The 16,975-nt window shown below is 41.8% G+C and overlaps 2 protein-coding genes across 5 annotated transcripts in view; both read left to right on the top strand.

Annotated features, from left to right (window-relative positions):
- Nucleotides 1-16,975, top strand: part of LOC311016342 (uncharacterized protein) — a 404,261-nt gene that overhangs the window by 116,050 nt on the left and 271,236 nt on the right. The gene's annotated exons all lie outside the window — the stretch shown is intronic.
- LOC311016356 (uncharacterized protein) lies at nucleotides 1,426-4,681 on the top strand. Its single transcript, XM_084013999.1, has 4 exons — nucleotides 1,426-1,537; nucleotides 2,844-2,910; nucleotides 3,067-3,277; nucleotides 4,094-4,681. The coding sequence occupies exons 1-4, from the start codon at nucleotides 1,473-1,475 to the stop codon at nucleotides 4,495-4,497; spliced, it is 747 nt and encodes a 248-aa protein (XP_083870125.1). The 5' UTR covers nucleotides 1,426-1,472; the 3' UTR covers nucleotides 4,498-4,681.

Genomic DNA, 16,975 nt, shown 5'->3' with positions numbered 1-16,975 from the left:
AGATTCTCCTGCTGTCGTCTGGACGCTGTTCAACTCAAACGGGACTAAAACAATATTGGTCTCACCGTTAACTACCGTTTAGTTTTCAAGAAATTAGGTCCCATTGGACACAGGAAGGGGCGGGACTTTGCCTCTCTGTTATCAGTGTTGGCGTAGTGACAGTGTGCGTCTCTGCCAGCAGGTGGAGACTCTACTATGAATCAGTGTGAGGACCAAGAGGACGGAGTCCTTCCCTCTAAAACCACTCAGGATGGGGGACATGACAGCCAGACCAAAGCTCAGAGGTGAGACGAGGATCTCGAAGTGTCCAGGACTCAGATCACTCCACCATCATGATTCTCAATCAACAACATGAATATACATAATATTAACTAGATCGCTTTATTGAGTTTAAAATTGAACCTTTTTATTATCTGTCTGTCCTGAGGTGAAGAATCAGGTCTTGGTCCAGACCTTTGTAGTCCATGTAGGGGATGATCTGAATCTAGTGTCGACTCTCCTGTTGAATCCATTTGTTTTCACTTTGCTGAGCAATCACTGAGACCAGAAGCTTTAATTGCCTTCAGTACTTTTAGTAGAAGAAGCAGTAAAGTTTGATGAGTTAAATAAATATTTAGATTAAATATTAACCTGACACACACCTGGACAACACTGTAACCTGCTGACTCTTCAGCTGATCATCTTAAAATATTGATATGATAGGAATGAAAGTTTAGCTGGGAAATTCAGATCTTTTCTCTGTTGGTCTGTTGGACCACAAAAACTTAAAAAGACAGTGAGGAGAAAACCTCTTGAAAGAAAAGACTCATAGATTGCAGGAAAAGTTAATGACATCGAAGAGTAGCGGCCAGGCTAAGCTAAGCTAAGAACAGAAAAACTCGAGCACCGTCTTCCTCTCACTCAAGGGAGGTTGTAGAGCATTAAGTAAGACACTTTATATCCACCAAACTCTTATTTTAGGTTTTAAGGTAACTTATAATGCCCGAGGATGTGTCTATTATCAGGAGGTAATGGACTACGTGAAGGTCAGAACCATCAGACGCCCAGTGGAGATTTTGCAACCAAAATGCAAAGTTGTTTCACGAGTCATAACTCCGTTTCCCCATCATTGTCACCCCATAAGGTTCTAATGCAACAGAAACATTGTCCACTGCTCCCGTTAATAGGAGGAACCTTAGATACGACTTGGAAATGGATATTTCTAGTCCGCTCAGCTCATAGAACCCTTAGGCGCAGCTACGAACCACAAAGCTAACATTATGCTACCAAAACGCTGAGTGCAGCACTAAGACGGGTGACAGATTGATTCTGACCCTAGCATCAACTCTTAGAGCAAGATTCATCAATATAAAGATAAACAGAGCAAACTGATTCATGAAGCTCAACTAGTTAGAATCTGAAATTGTATTTAATGTATCAGGATGAAGCAGCAGAGACCAGACTCCCCTGGACCTGGACCCAGCTGTGTGTCCATGAAGAAAGACGGGTCTTTGCCTCGCAGTATTACATTTAAAGCTGACCAAGCTGATGATGGAAGGTAAGAACTGAACCTGAACCCCCCTTAGAGGATGAATCGGGTATAGACCAGCCAGAGAAAAGTTAAGAGTCAGTGAGAAGCTAAATTGGCTAACGTGACAGCTACTGCAAGCTAAGCTAAGCTATGCTAAGCTGGGTTTACATCGGAGCTGCTAGAAAACCTGGCATCAGACACCAAGGGGCTCTGACCAAACTGGGTGATGCATTTGGTGTGAGACCGCTTTGGTCCAAACAGGTAAAGAATTCCAGAGGAATCAGGAACAGGCAACAGAATTCAAGAAGCCCAGGAACAGGTACGAAGGGAGAAATGGATACATATGAGGTACTGGATCAGGCCAGGATTCAGGTTTTCATGGGAAGGCATTGGCAACATTGGAACTTTGATCTTCTCTGACTTTAATCCCTCAAGAGGCCATTCAAGGCAAGCAAGCAGCAACCAGAGAGACATTCTACACCACCAGCTACACTATCTGGTCCAAGACCTGAATGAGTTTTACTGCAGGTTTGAGAAGCCAACATTCACACAACCAGTGTATCTGGTATTTAGTATTGTTGTTGGTGGATTCAGGTCCAGATTTTGACATTTAAGTGCAAAGTATTTAAATATAAAATATGCATATACAAATATGCACTCTAATGGTTGAAACTAGATGAAAACTCCTGTTCTGTAAAGTGAAGCCAAGGCTGAAGTGCCTTAAACTGCCATTCTCTCTGGTTGTATAGAAGTATATGAGAAAATGGTCCTACTTCTCTCTGCTGGCCACCAGGGGGCGACTCATCTCTGGTTGTATAGAAGTCTATGAGAAAATGGTCCTACTTCTCACTTGATGTATTATCTCAATAAACATTGTAAACATGAGTTTATAGTCTCAATCTCTAGTTTTAAGTCTTCTTCAATCCAGCATGATGTTCATTTAGTACATTATGTTCCATTTAGAGTCCAACAGACCAGAAAGCAGGGGATGCTTTAGGGGGCGGGGCTACCTGCTGATTGACAGGTCGCTACTACACTACCAATGCAGTTATCTACTAAGATGACTTTAACACTTAGCTGTAAAGTTGACCTTGATTAATGAAGCCAACTTTGTTAGCAGCTTTACACCAGAATCCAAATGGATCCAGATCCAGTTAGGTTGCTGCTCTGGGTGCCGCTCCATCGCTTATATTCATCAGATCCACCCTTTGTGCAGAATCCGAGGCTTCAAAACCATAGTCCACAAACCAACAGGCGATGTCACCATGACGACGTCCACTTCTGATCTCCAGTCTGTGGTTTAGTGACTCTTTAAACTTGGTTTTCTCCACAGAGTTCAGCAGATCTCAGAGGTTCCGTTGACCCGGCAGCATCAAACACACCTGGACTCCATATTTATGGTGAGTACATGTACAAGCTCACCTTTCACTATTAACCACATCAACTACAGACTCAATGCTGAACAGGTTCTAGTGGTCTCCATGCTGCTCAGACCCACACATGAATCCCATGTTGGGTTCTTTAGAGTTCATGTTCAGTTTATCCTTCTGTTCCAGCTGCTGGAGGAGAACATCGTCACTTTTGTGAAGAATGAGCTGAAGAAGATCCAGAAGGTCCTCAGTCCAGATTACCCAGAATGCTTGGAGAGTGAGGATGAGGACGGTGAGGATGAAGAGCAGAGGAGGAGCAGAGAGGCGTTTCAGAAGATCACAGTGCACTTCCTGAGGAGAATGAAGCAGGAGGAGCTGGCTGACTGTCTGCAGATCAGTAAGAGGATTTTAACAGATTTAACATGGTGGAAAGAAGAGAAGGATTCAACATGAAGAACTTCATATTTCTCCTAATAGGCTGCACACAACTTCAATGTTTAGGTTCTCTGGTTGTCCACAGACCCGATTACAGCTGACATCATCATAAATATGCATCTAAATGTCTGCTTGTTACGTGTTCGGTTGTCAGAATCGATATTTCAACAGACTCGAGTTCTACTGAGTTCAGACAGGATCACGACCGTTTCAGAGGAACAGGTGTTTCACTTCATCCAGTGACCGTGTTAACTGGTGACTTTCAGCTCGTATAACTAAATAGTTGGTAGATGAAAACAAAAATGTATTTAAAACAGGCTTCTATGAAGACACCTCCATGTTTTCAATGGTGGCGTCTCAGCGTGGAAGATTCGGTACACCAGGATATTTAGAAATCCCAATGGTACTATTTTCAACACCATTATCAATACTGTCTCTTTCTATGATGCTGTATTGTGATGTGTTGTAGTGACCAGCGGCAAATTGAGGTGATACAAGAGGCTCTTTATTTCTAGACTGACTCACTGAGCTTTGCAGCTGCATTTCAAAGGGTTATATCCTTCCAGTTCTGTTTGTCTTGTACTTTTACTTCTTTTGGCTTCATCAGGTGCACCTGATTGATTTTGTCACCAATAGTTCTGATTTAATCATGAAAGAAGCTCATGAAGTCACTACTACTGAGGACTATAGGAATACATGGCTCTAATACATGGCTTGTTCATAGACTGTAAAAGGGTCTGTAGGATCCACTAACTGGGTTCCTTTGTTGTTTATCCAGGAACCACTGCTGCAGTGAACCAACATAAACTCAAGTCTTACCTCAAGAAGAAGTTCCAGTGTTTGTTTGAGGGCATCAATAAAGCAGGAAACCCAACCCTCCTGAATCAGGTCTACACGGAGCTCCACGTAACAGAGGGAGGGACTGCAGAGGTCAATGACCAACATGAGGTCAGACATATTGAAACGGCATCCAGGAAACCAGACAGACCAGAAACAACCATCAGACAAGAAGACATCTTTAAAGGCTCACCTGGAAGGGATGAACCAATCAGAACAGTGATGACAAAGGGAGTGGCTGGCATCGGGAAAACAGTGTTAACACAGAAGTTCACTCTGGACTGCCTGAAGACAAAGCCAACCAGGACATACAGTTCACGTTTCCATTCACTTTCAGAGAGCTGAACCTGCTGAAAGAGAAGAAGTTCAGCTTGGTGGAACTCGTTCATCACTTCTTCCCTGGAACCAAAGAAGCAGGAATCTGCAGGTTTGAAGAGTTCCAGGTTGTGTTCATCTTTGACGGTCTGGACGAGTGTCGACTTCCTCTGGACTTCCACAACAATGAGATCCTGACTGATGTTACAGAGTCCACCTCAGTCCAAGTGCTGCTGACAAACCTCATCAGGGGGAAACTGCTTCCCTCTGCTCGCCTCTGGATAACCACAAGACCTGCAGCAGCCAATCAGATCCCTCCTGGGTGTGTTGACATGGTGACAGAGGTCAGAGGGTTCACTGACCCACAGAAGGAGGACTACTTCAGGAAGAGGTTCAGAGAGGAGCAGGCTAACAGGATCATCGCCCACATCAAGACCTCACGAAGCCTTCACATCATGTGCCACATCCCGGTCTTCTGCTGGATCACTGCTTCAGTTCTGGAAGACGTGTTGAAGACCAGGGAGGGAGGGGAGCTGCCCAAGACCCTGACCGACATGTACATCAACTTCCTGGTGGTTCAGTCCAAACTGAAGAATGTCAAGTATGATGGAGGAGCTGAGACGGATCCACACTGGAGTCCACAGAGCAGGGAGATGATTAAGTCTCTAGGAAAACTGGCTTTTGAGCAGCTGCAGAAAGGAAACCTGATCTTCTATGAATCAGACCTGAAAGAGTGTGGCATCGATATCAAAGCAGCCTCAGTGTACTCAGGAGTGTTCACACAGGTCTTCAGAGAGGAGAGAGGACTGTACCAGGACCAGGTGTTCTGCTTCGTCCATCTGAGTGTTCAGGAGTTTCTGGCTGCTCTTCATGTCCATCTGACCTTCGTCAACTCTGGTGTCAATCTGATGGCAGAAGAACAAACAACCTCCTGGTGGTCTAAAGTCTCCAGACACAAACCTAAACTAACACATCTGCACCAGAGAGCTGTGGACAAGGCTTTACAGAGTCCAAACGGACACCTGGACCTGTTCCTCCGTTTCCTTCTGGGTCTGTCACTAGAGACCAATCAGAAACACCTACGAGGTCTGCTGACACAGACAGGAAGTAGCTCACAGACCAATCAGGAAGCAGTCCAGTACATCAAGGAGAAGGTTGATGAAGATCTGTCTCCAGAGAGAAGCATCAATCTGTTCCACTGTCTGAATGAACTGAATGATCGTTCTCTGGTGGAGGAGATCCAACAGTATCTGACTTCAGGACGTCTCTCCTACAATAAACTGTCTCCTGGTCAGTGGTCAGCTCTGGTCTTCATCTTACTGTCATCAGATAAACATCTGGATGTGTTTGACCTGAAGGAATACTCTGCTTCAGAGGAGGCTCTTCTGAGGCTGCTGCCGGTGGTCCAAGCCTCCAGCAAAGCTCTGTAAATATAGTTCTTCATTCAGAAAACAACAAACCATCTTGGAATTAAAAGGTTCTATCTGCATTCTGAACAATTTGGTTGGTTTTCCCAACTGCAAAAGTTATATGTGGAACAAGTCCTTTTCATACATAAGATTCAAATATTTTCTTCTTTTTGGGAATGGGTTTAATGCAAACAGGACCTTCCAACCCCACTGCTGCTCACACAAGAAACAAAGTTTATTTGTCACACAGCATAATTGCATACAAAGTCAATCAAAGACGTGAATAGAAGCCATTTTGCAATGGGCAGCTCAAATGACACAAATAACACAACACATACAAGACAAATTCACGGAAGTCCCACGAACTAAGAACTTGTGTGACACTTTGTGTGTCAGTGTTGAGATTCTCATTCTGTCGGCTATAATCTCAGACAGGACGGCGTTTGGTTTCCCGGCTTCATATGCTAATGCTAGCCAGATAATGCTAGCTTCCTATATATTCCTAATGTTGCCATACTAATCATAGGTAGGGTTGCCAACTTTGTCACTATGAAATAAGGGACAAAACGTGGCCTGCAGTAGGAATGCAAGTATGGTTTTGTGTGAATATACAGAGTATTGTTTTAAGGCATTTGTTATAATAATAGCAGTTTTGCAGAGGAATAGAATAGCAGACACTCAGAACGTACACCCTCTGTGTATACAAACAGTGGTGGGGAATAAATGCTTCACATTCTTATTCACTCAAACTATACACAAGTTGAAAAGCAAAACATTTAAACAAAAATAGAGGAACAGTGGGCTTACCTCTGCTCACCAACTCTACTTTTTCCATGGATATTTTTGATTGCTCTTGACGGATTCAAGAAGTCTTTTGTCCTTTTGTGCAGCCAGAGAAAAGTCCTTACATGACAAGTCACAGTTCACAGATATTTGAAGTTCATTTTTGATCAGCTCTGTGCTGCATCTGTTTCTTGAGTCTGACCATTTAATGGTCATCAGAGAGAAAATCCTCTCTACAAAGGCATTTGAGCCTGGCACGCTGAGGACAAATGAGACAATCCTGAACATGTTGATCAAGTTGGCTTTCCCTAGGTTTTGGAAAACTGCAACCCACTTCTCACTGGTAGATTTTGTGGTATCCTGTGTGGCTTTCTTTATTTCCTCCCTACTAGCACAAAACTCTTCATAGAGTTGGTCCATACTCACTGTCTCTGTCATTTTGAGGGCAACCACCACCTGCTCCAGGTCAGTGAAGGAGAGCTCCTCCTGTAGGCCGATCGGTTTCAGTTTCATCATCACATTTTCTGATGAGAAATCAAACCATTTGTCAATGTATGCAATGACAGAGTCATAGAACTTCAGAAAGTCCTTCTGCTGCTGTGATCTCTGTGCTGGCAGTTGTTTGTCCATCAGCTGCTTGGTCTGGTATCCAAAAAAGCTGTCTTCTTTCTGCTGAAGCATCTTCGCTTTGAATTTTCCCACCTCCCCGTACACTTCTGTGATGCAGAGCTTTGTTTCCTCCAGCTTTTTAACGAGTGTGTCAAAAACACACCCCACGTTGTGGAAAAAGCACAGATAAATCTCAGTAGCTGCAGTTTTTTCTTCATCCTCAAAAATCCTCCTCAGAAACACAGGACAGGTCTCCCCAAGGGACCTGAAGTATGAGGTGAGAGCTGGCCAGCTCTGCAGGAGACGATCAACAGCTGGATGGAGAGACAGCCATCGCGTGCAAACATGACGCAGAATTTCACGCCACTCAATGTCATCAAAAACAAAAAATGCACGCAATTCCTCTCTTCTGGAAGCAGATACTGAGAAGTGGCTGTAGATCTTTAAAACCAGTGACTCAATATCCACTGACAGCCGATCACAGGTGTGCTTGCAGGTGTTATGAGCTATGTGAGCCGGGCAGTTAGCTTTCAAAATGTGACTGTTGTCACTGCTCAATAACTGGTAAACGGAGTGGTGTTTTCCGAAGTTTACATTGGCATTATCTGCCGCACAGGCCGTGATGTGTTTTATATCCAGTTCATACTTTTTCAGGCAGTTCATCAGAGCTTGATGAATACCATTTGCCGTTTCATCACTATCTTCATAAAAGTCAAGTAGCTTGCACCGCACTCCATCAGACACAGAAAAATATCTCACGCACACTGGAAACATTTTTCTATTTCCCTTGTTTGAGGCATCGGAGGCAACCGAGTAAAACACAGGCTCACCTTCAGTTGGGGATAGATCATTCAGGATATCCTGTACAGTCTTTGGTCCTAATACATTCATTGTGATCATCTCAGCTTTCGTTCTTCCGAGGTGCATCTTCTTCACAACATTTGAGTCATGAAACAACGCTCCGTTTAGCTTAACGAGGCAGTCGGCGCTGTTGTAGCTAAGTCCATGTTTGACAGTGTGATAGACGTACGAGGCTTCACTTGCCGCTATTTTGTCCGTTTCCACAGTAGCCGCCCCGAAGAATGCACCGATATTGCTTGCACCTTTAGCGAGTGTGGCCTTCTTGTGCATTTCTGTGGAAGCATGTTGGGACAAGTCATTCTCATCTCCATGGCCAACTGAAAATTCCCGGCGACATAAAGTACAGAAGGCTTTTGTTAAAATAATTACCCGTTGGTATAGAACTGGAGGAAGGAGATCGGAGTCAGCTCAAGGTCCAAACAGGGATTTAATCTTGATCAAGAGGAGAATCCACAGAGCAACATGCTGGTCTGTTACAATGTGTAGACTCAAAATGTTGTGAGACGAACATGATATTTATCCATCTTCTTGTGGGTGTGTTTTCACTCAGTTCACAGGGATGGAAGTCATAAACTCCGATGTTTATCTAAACCTTGCATGGGTCGCAAACCCCACCTGGGTCATAAACCACACCCATGTCGCAAAAACACCCATGTCGCAAAACACCCATGGGTTGCAAAACACACACAAATGGCCACAGGCCACAGGACACATTTACATTCACCAAACCTTCTCATGTGTAAGTCTTCAGTTCAGTATCTCTCATCAAGAAGTACAAAATTTCCATATCATATCCCTCCTGTTTATGCTGATTCTAAGCATAATCATAACATACATTTTGTGAAGTGTGAGAGCGAAAACCCTATCAGGCAGTTCAAAACATTCTTATTATCCATTATCCTTCTAGAAAGGGAAACTCTCTCACGGTCCCGCTGCCCCGGCAACCACCCGCAGGTACTCCATTTAACAAGGCACAGAAATTATATAAAAATAAGCATAAATTCAAAAGCATTTTGATTACATTGTTGCCCCCAAAAACAAAACATAAATGTCCTCGCCAAGCTAGTCAACCTATCGGGCTTGGCTACGGACCTATCCCTACCTAGTTAAACTATCCCTTGCACGTAAAAAGAACAAAAGAAATGGGGTCACCTTCAATGCTGTGAATATTTTTCTCCTAAGTGGCTTTAGTCGGCCAATTCAGAAAACTACAACTTCAGTTAGATTTTCTGTAGTCTCATCATAATCAGTAGAATAAACATATCTCTTAGTTCGTAGTGTCCTTATCTTCATCAAAGAGGTTACCATATAAATCATCATCTGTCAGATCAGAAGTAACATTTTCTTGTGCTGCATTCTCATAGTCCCCTCGGTGATCATCGGTGATGGGGATCCTTTCGTACAGCATAGTTGTTTTAGTCACAGCGGTGTCAATGAGTCTCTGTAACAGTCCTCTCAAACAGGGGATACAACAACATCCACAAACGATTAGAATGGTAATCATTACGGTTACAGATAACATCATAGTTTTTATAGAACCTGCCCATTTTCCAAAAATGTCCTGGAGCCATCCTGTCAGAGGATCTTCAAAACCAGAGTTTTCAGCTAACTCTGCAGATAGGGAGGTTAATCCATTCAACGCCTTAGTGATGCTGCCATCAGGTGCTGTATTGTTAGGAATAAACGTACAACACATATCTCCAAACATTTTACATACTCCTCCTTTTTCAGCCAACAACATATCTAACGCCATCCTATTCTGCCATGCCATTAAACTAGTCTTATCTAACTGTTGATGTATGCCCCCAATTGCTTCCTTAGTGTAATTTAAAAATCTTTGTTGGTTATAATAGACGTAATTTATCCAATCCACATTTTTATTAACGGTTACCCACCAAGCCAGGAGTGATTCAAATCCTGCAGCAACCTGATTTCTGGCTTTAAACTCATCAGGAACACCTCGAGGAACACCAATTGCATCTATATAAACTTTGTTGTCAAAAGATCCTGCTGGTGCATTTCTTTTTGTTCGTAAATTATGTATCGTCACTTTTTCTAATGCCATTGTGTCATATGGTAAAATATATGTCGGTATTAATAATTGTACCATAGCAAGTTCCCTTCCAATCAGTTGGTAATTTTGCTCTGAGTATCTTACCTCCACAGAACCACCATACACCAGCTCTGGCCATGGTTTGATCATTCACTATGTCATCAGTGACATTGCTCTCGCCCTTAATTACATCAATGATGGTTTTACAGGTTGTCAATACTCCTACTGACACAGTACCTCTGCTTCGTGTCAAGCAGGTATAATTCCCGGTGTATGGCGTAAACCAAGGTGGTTTAATCTGTGATGACACTGGGGGGAACAGAAGTTTCAAAGTGGTGCAGTTTGTAGCATTCTCTGATTTGTATAATTCTAGCATGCAACGAAAACCTTTTGGATCATTATCTGGATTAAGGGGAAAAGGCACTGTGCCTAACCCCGGCTTGGCTGCTGCACATGCTAGACAATTGGAAGAGGATAACTTGCTGTTTCGGGCTGTGTGAACGATCCATTGTAGCCATACATTTGAGTCTGTGAATCCTGTTTCTAGGGCATACGTTTCCTTCATATTTCTTATGTCCATATATTTTACAGGATTATTTTTCATCGAAGTCGGTTTGGTTGGTGTGGCTGTTACAGATGTTGTCTGCTTTCTCGGGCTTGGGGACACTATTATATGGAATATCCCAACCTTGTTTATTCCACTCCCCCATGCTCCCAACACATATGTTCCGTTATCAGTGCATTTAGGAGTCTAAGTGTTATTATTACAGGCATGCAATTGTTTGTTTTGCAAATATTTTGTTTTGCAAATATCTTGATAATTTTCAGTCGGTTTTTCAAGTTAGAATTTGGGTTGTATCCCCAATCCCGTGGTCCTGTATTAGCAATTACCCAACTCCACTTCTCGCACGCACACCCACCTATATGAACAGTTCTACCCCACGCTTTTCTATATGCGCTGCATACCTCCGTGGTGACACAGATATAATTTTCTGTCTCCGGCCAGTGAAAGTGTTGTCCTGAACAGGGGAAAACCTGACATGCATCAATCTGAGCAATGCAATTCATCCCTTCAGTACATTTTATTATCACTACACCTCTACTAGTGTCCCACCTGGATTGTATTCCTATAGCTCTTTCCCTCATTTTATCGTATACCTGGCCTTGTGTCACTATATTTGAAATAAGGAATGCAATTGTGGTCACACATAAAACAGTTATCAAGCATAGCTTTAAATCCGGCATGGTGAATGTTTCTACTTATCTGACAGTGGTATTTGTGCTCTTTTGCAGTGTGTGAGATGGATCCAAGTCTGTCTTTCAGCTATGCGGACTACTGTGGGTGTAGACAGTAACACTTGATAGGGTCCTTCCCAGCGGGAAGCTGACCAATTCTTTCGCCTCAGGACTTTGATAAACACCCAATCTCCTGGGTTTATTGGCCCTCCTGTTGGTGCTCCTGGGTTTATTGGCCCTCCTGTTGGTGCTGGATCTGTAGGAGGAGATACTGTAGACATAACACTTTTGTTCTTCATCATTTTTGACATGTAGTCAACGATTGTTTCAGTCAATCTTGTATCATCTCCCTTTGTATCTATTAGCGGTACCCTAAATGGCCTTCCATATAATATTTCAAATGGTGATAATCCTGTACTGTTAGGTTGAATGTGTAAGCTTAATGCTACAGCTGGTAGACATGTTACCCAACTCTTCCCTGTTTCTTCCATAGCCTTCCTCAGTTTTGCTTTAATAGTTCCATTGTTTCTTTCCACCAGTCCTGCTGACTGTGGATGATAACTACAATGGAACCTGAGTTGGATTGAAAATATTTCCGATAGCTTTTGTATTACTTGATTCCTAAAATGAGGACCGTTATCACAATAAATCTTTTCTGGAAAACCATACCTTGGAGCTATTATTGTAGCTAAAATTTTGGCCACAGTTATTGCATCATTGTTCACTGTTGGTGTAATTTCTACCCATTTGGAGAACATATCCACTATTACTAAACAGTATTTCTTTCCTTCGGCTCTGTTTAATTCAATAAAATCCATACAGATACATTGAAATGGGTATGTCGCTTCTGGGAATTTACCTGGTTTTGGACGTAGTCTACCTTGAGCATTATGTTTAGAGCAAATCAATCATGAGGCACAAAATTTTTTTGTGTAATTGTGAAATCCATATGTAGTAAAAATGTTCTCTATTGTGGATACCATCCCTCCTGTTGAGACATGGGTAATCCCATGACTCAATATCGCAGCAAATCTAAATAAATTTTTCGGTAGTATAGGCTTTCCGTCGAGGCTCTCCCAAATCCCCGTTTCTGTCTGTGTGGCTCCTTTATTTCGCCACATGTTTTTCTCAGTCTCAGGTGAACTATTTTGCATGTCTCTCAAAATGTCATGATCTATATGTGTAAGCGTAGTCTCAGTAGTATAAATGTCATCTACATTTTTCTGAGTAGCAGCCGCTCGTTTTGCTTCCTCGTCCGCTTTTTTATTCCCCATTGAAATAAAATCTTTACCTGTAGTATGTGCAGCACACTTGCATATTGCAACTTTTCTTGGCAGTTGAATGGCATCCAGTAGCTGCAAAATGAGATCTTTATGTGTAATAGGTTTCCCTGTAGATGTTACCATGCCTCTATTTTTCCACTGTTGTGCAAACACGTGAAGTGTCGAGAATGCATACTGGCTATCTGTATATACAGTTATATCTTTATTTCTCCCTATTTTGCACGCCTCTGTAAGTGCAACAAGTTCTGCTGCCTGCGCAGAGAAATGCGACGGTAAGGAGCCTGACTTCAAAACCTTGTCAGATGTTACTACAGCATATCCACTTACATTTGTCCCGTCAGGATTCTTTTTACATGAGCCATCTACAAATATCACAATATCAGCAGCATCAAGTGGTACATCAGTGAGATCTGGTCTTGGTAAAACTCTAGCACTAGTTTCTCCTACACAATCATGTGCTAATCCATCTGTTTCATTTGGTAGCAGGGTTGATGGGTTTAATGTAGTGCATCTCTCTATAGTGAGATGTGGCTGTGACAGTAGGATAGTCATACAAGCTAGAAGCTAGAGAAAGTCAAATTTACTCTTCGGGGATCCACCGACAAATTCTATGAACACTGGCAACCTCTTATATTGCATTTTGAGAATATGAATTGTACATCATTAGACTAAGATATATATTTTTCTAACTGCTTTATATATGTGCTCATGCTGATAATGTGATTTTGGATAAAAGATTTAATATTATTTTTTTTCATTTTTTTTATTTTTTTATTTTTTATTTATTTATGTTTTATTATTATACATATACATTGTTACTATTATGATTGCTATTATTATTATTTTATTTATTATTGTTTATTTACTTTTCTTTTTTTTATCTCTTTGTTTGTTTTGTAAATTTGTTTGGTAGTTTCGTTTGTGGAGGAGACATCGGGTGGGATGGGAGGGGAAAAAAAAAAACCCACTTATGTACTGTTGATTTGTAAAGTGTATTCTCTGAACCAAAGTGGTATAAATAAATATAAAAAAAAAAAAAAAAAGGATAGTCATACAACTAAGATGTCGCGCTGGTGACATAAAGGCTATTTTGTTCTGCATTAGAAGTGCTGAGACCGCATGTGACACCAGAAGTGTCAGTGGGTGAAATAACACTATAGAAGCAGAACTCTGCACACTGAGTGCAGCTGCCTGTACTGCCTGCAAACAAGGTGGCATAGCCTTTGTGATGTTATCAAGTTTTGATGAATAATATGCAATAGGTCTCTGTTTTCCTCCAAATGGTTGTGTTAGAACACTAGTCATAAAACCAGATCTTGCATCGCAAGTCTGAACAAACGGCTTTGAGTAATCAGGGAAAGCTAATACTGCAGAGCTCACTAGAACTTGTTTGAGTCTAACAAAAGCATCATTCGTTTCTTGAGTCCATGTTATTTTGTCTTGAGCTGCCATAGGCTGGTCATATATAGCATTTTGGAGCGGTTGTGCTATTTCAGCATAATTAGCAATCCATTGTCTGCAAAAATTAGTCATACCTAAGAAAGACATAATTTGTCTTTTGGTTGTAGGTTTTGGTGCTTGTAAAATAGCTGTTATCCTTTTTTCGTCTAGATGTTTACCTGACTGTGAAATATTAAAACCTAAATATTTTACAACCGTTTGCCACAATTGCAATTTATTTTTGCTGACCTTAAATTCTTATTCAACTAAGAATTTTAATAGAGCTAAGGTATCTGTTTTGCAATCTATTTCAGTTTTAGACGCTATTAAGATGTCATCCACATATAATAGTATCTGGCTTTTACACAAATTTTACAAATTACAAATTTATTACAAATTTTGCTAAGTTTGCAGACATGGCCATAGAAAAGAATAGTTGTCTGTAGGCAGTCTACCACCGCCTTCATCTTTTCTGATTATTCTAATTGTTCTGCATGCTTCCGTATCGCATAAAAAACGTTTTAAAGTTTTATAATTGTTAACCAATAATCTGGTGATCGGTAATCGGTTTTTGATTCATGCTTAAAAATAGTTCAGCGCTTTCTAGTGAACATACTTCTTCTTCCTCCTCTTCTGTGTCTTGGTGTGTGTGTGTGTGTGTGTGACTGTGCATGACCTGGGGTCCGTTTCACAAAGCAGGTTTAGTGAAAACCTTGAGTTAGTTAACCCTGAGATGAGGGAAACTCTGGTTTTTCGGTTTCGCAAAGCCAGTTCAGCATAAATCTGAGTCAGTTACCCGGGTAACATACTCCGTGAACCTAACCTGCTCGCTAGCAGGTTTGCTTCAACAAACCCTGAGTTTCTCCCTACATGTCTCCGCCTTTTTCCGGAATCTGAACCAACTCTGAAAAAAATGTGCCGTCCTTTCATCGGCAACCTAATCGATATGGAAATAAAAGTGATTCTAGCAGCTTTGCGTCGGGAGAGGATTTTGATTACCTTTCCTTCCAATCACATTAGATATTATCTAAACAATATTCTCCGACATTTACAACATTTCATATCGCGGACATAATCCGCAACCAGACAGGTAGTGTTTTTGCGAACGGGAGATTTATGAAATGTTTAAGTACATTTCTGTGTTGAAATATCTGCTTATATTTACTGTTTAATATGTGAAATATGATTAAAATCATATGCCTTAGTCAACGTATTTGCACAATATTCTTATGCTTAATTTTCAACTGACACCATTTTCTTTCTGTGCCTGGGGGGATTACACCCAATGAAAATGATAATTCATTCAGTGCGCTACTTTGTGAACTACGGGAGTTGAACCCCTGTCGCCTGCGCCGTGGGCGGCGTTGCTAACCATTACACCACAGTGTCGCTCTGCAAAGCTGAAAATAAACACTTATTACCTTTAGATCAATAGACTGTGTCATTCAGTTATACACATTAGATCGGGCAGTAATTGTCTGCCATGCCAACTATCGCTACTTTGCTGCAGTTACGTTGCTCCGCTTTCTCAGGATGAGCTCGTTTTCTACATAAACACTCAGTAATATCTAATGACGCTCTCCCCGTTGCCATGGTGAATCGTAGTATCGGAGCTCCATTGATGATGGCTTTATAGAGTCGGCAGGCACGCGCGTAACTCAAAGTTTACATACTCAGAGTTGACTGAACTAATTCAAAACCGCTGTTCTGAAACTGAAAACTCAGAGTTGCCCATCTCAGAGTTGGTCAACTCAGAGTTCAGGGTTAGGTTCAGAGTTTGTTGAACCTGCTTTGTGAAACGGGCCCCTGATTTATTGGCTAGTGACGCCGATGAATCATCAACTCGTCTGGGTCTCCCTGCTCCTCCTCTCCCCCGCCAGCCTCCTTGACCTCTGCCCTTTGGAGCTCTACAGTCTTGAGCCCAATGTCCAAATTTACCACAATTGTAGCAGTTCTCATCTCCTCCAAATCTCCGTCCTCCCCGTCCTTCTCCTCTTCCTCTCCAGGCTCCACTGTTCACATTGCCTCGGAAATACACATCAGTAAATGAATTAGCATAATTTTCATCATCATCATCATCCATTACAAATATTTCACTTGCCTTTTTTGTTCCACCTTTCTTGTTTTTCTTTTCTTTCAGTACGTTCTCTGCGTGTACTGCATGGTCAGTCGTAGCTTGTATCCAGCAGTTCCAACACCAATTAGGTGCTTCCTTATAAACTGTTGCTATCGGTGCAGGAGTGGAGAGAGTAGATGCGAAGAGAGAGGGAGGGCGAAGGAGTGGAGCTGAGGCCTGGACAAGAGGCGGTGGTGGCTGAGGGATGATGTACGGGGGAGGGTGGAGACCCAGAGGCACATACTTGTCATCCTGTTTATCTCGGTTGGAGTACAAAACAGGATAAAGTTTATTACATACTGAATCTTTTTCTTTTCCTTTTTCTCCTTTTCTTTCTTTCTATCTTTTCCTTTCTTCAACCTCTCTTTTCTCAGTTTCTTCTTTACATTGTCTCACTTACTTTTACTTTCTGCTTCTGCATTCCTCTCTTCCTTGCGTCTGCCTCTTCTAACCATGCTTTCGCCTGTGTGTATCCCTCTTTGTTCTGCCTTTTCTCACTTCCCTTTGACCTTTCCTCTATTTTTTCTACCAATTCTTTGCACTCTTCCACCTGCAACTTTCCTTTAAACCCATACTTCTCTTCCCACTTCTTTATATATTTTACATTATCTAGAGCTTTCTGGCTCATTCGTTTTGCATCTCCTTTATATTGAACCTCGTCAGGTTTATGTTTATAACTATTACAATTTCCCATTTTGTATGTATTTATTTATATATA

The sequence above is a fragment of the Eutrigla gurnardus genome (assembly GCF_963514095.1).
Source record: "Eutrigla gurnardus genome assembly, chromosome: 7".
NCBI lineage: Eukaryota > Metazoa > Chordata > Actinopteri > Perciformes > Triglidae > Eutrigla > Eutrigla gurnardus.
This window is presented reverse-complemented; position numbering and strand designations above follow the sequence as displayed.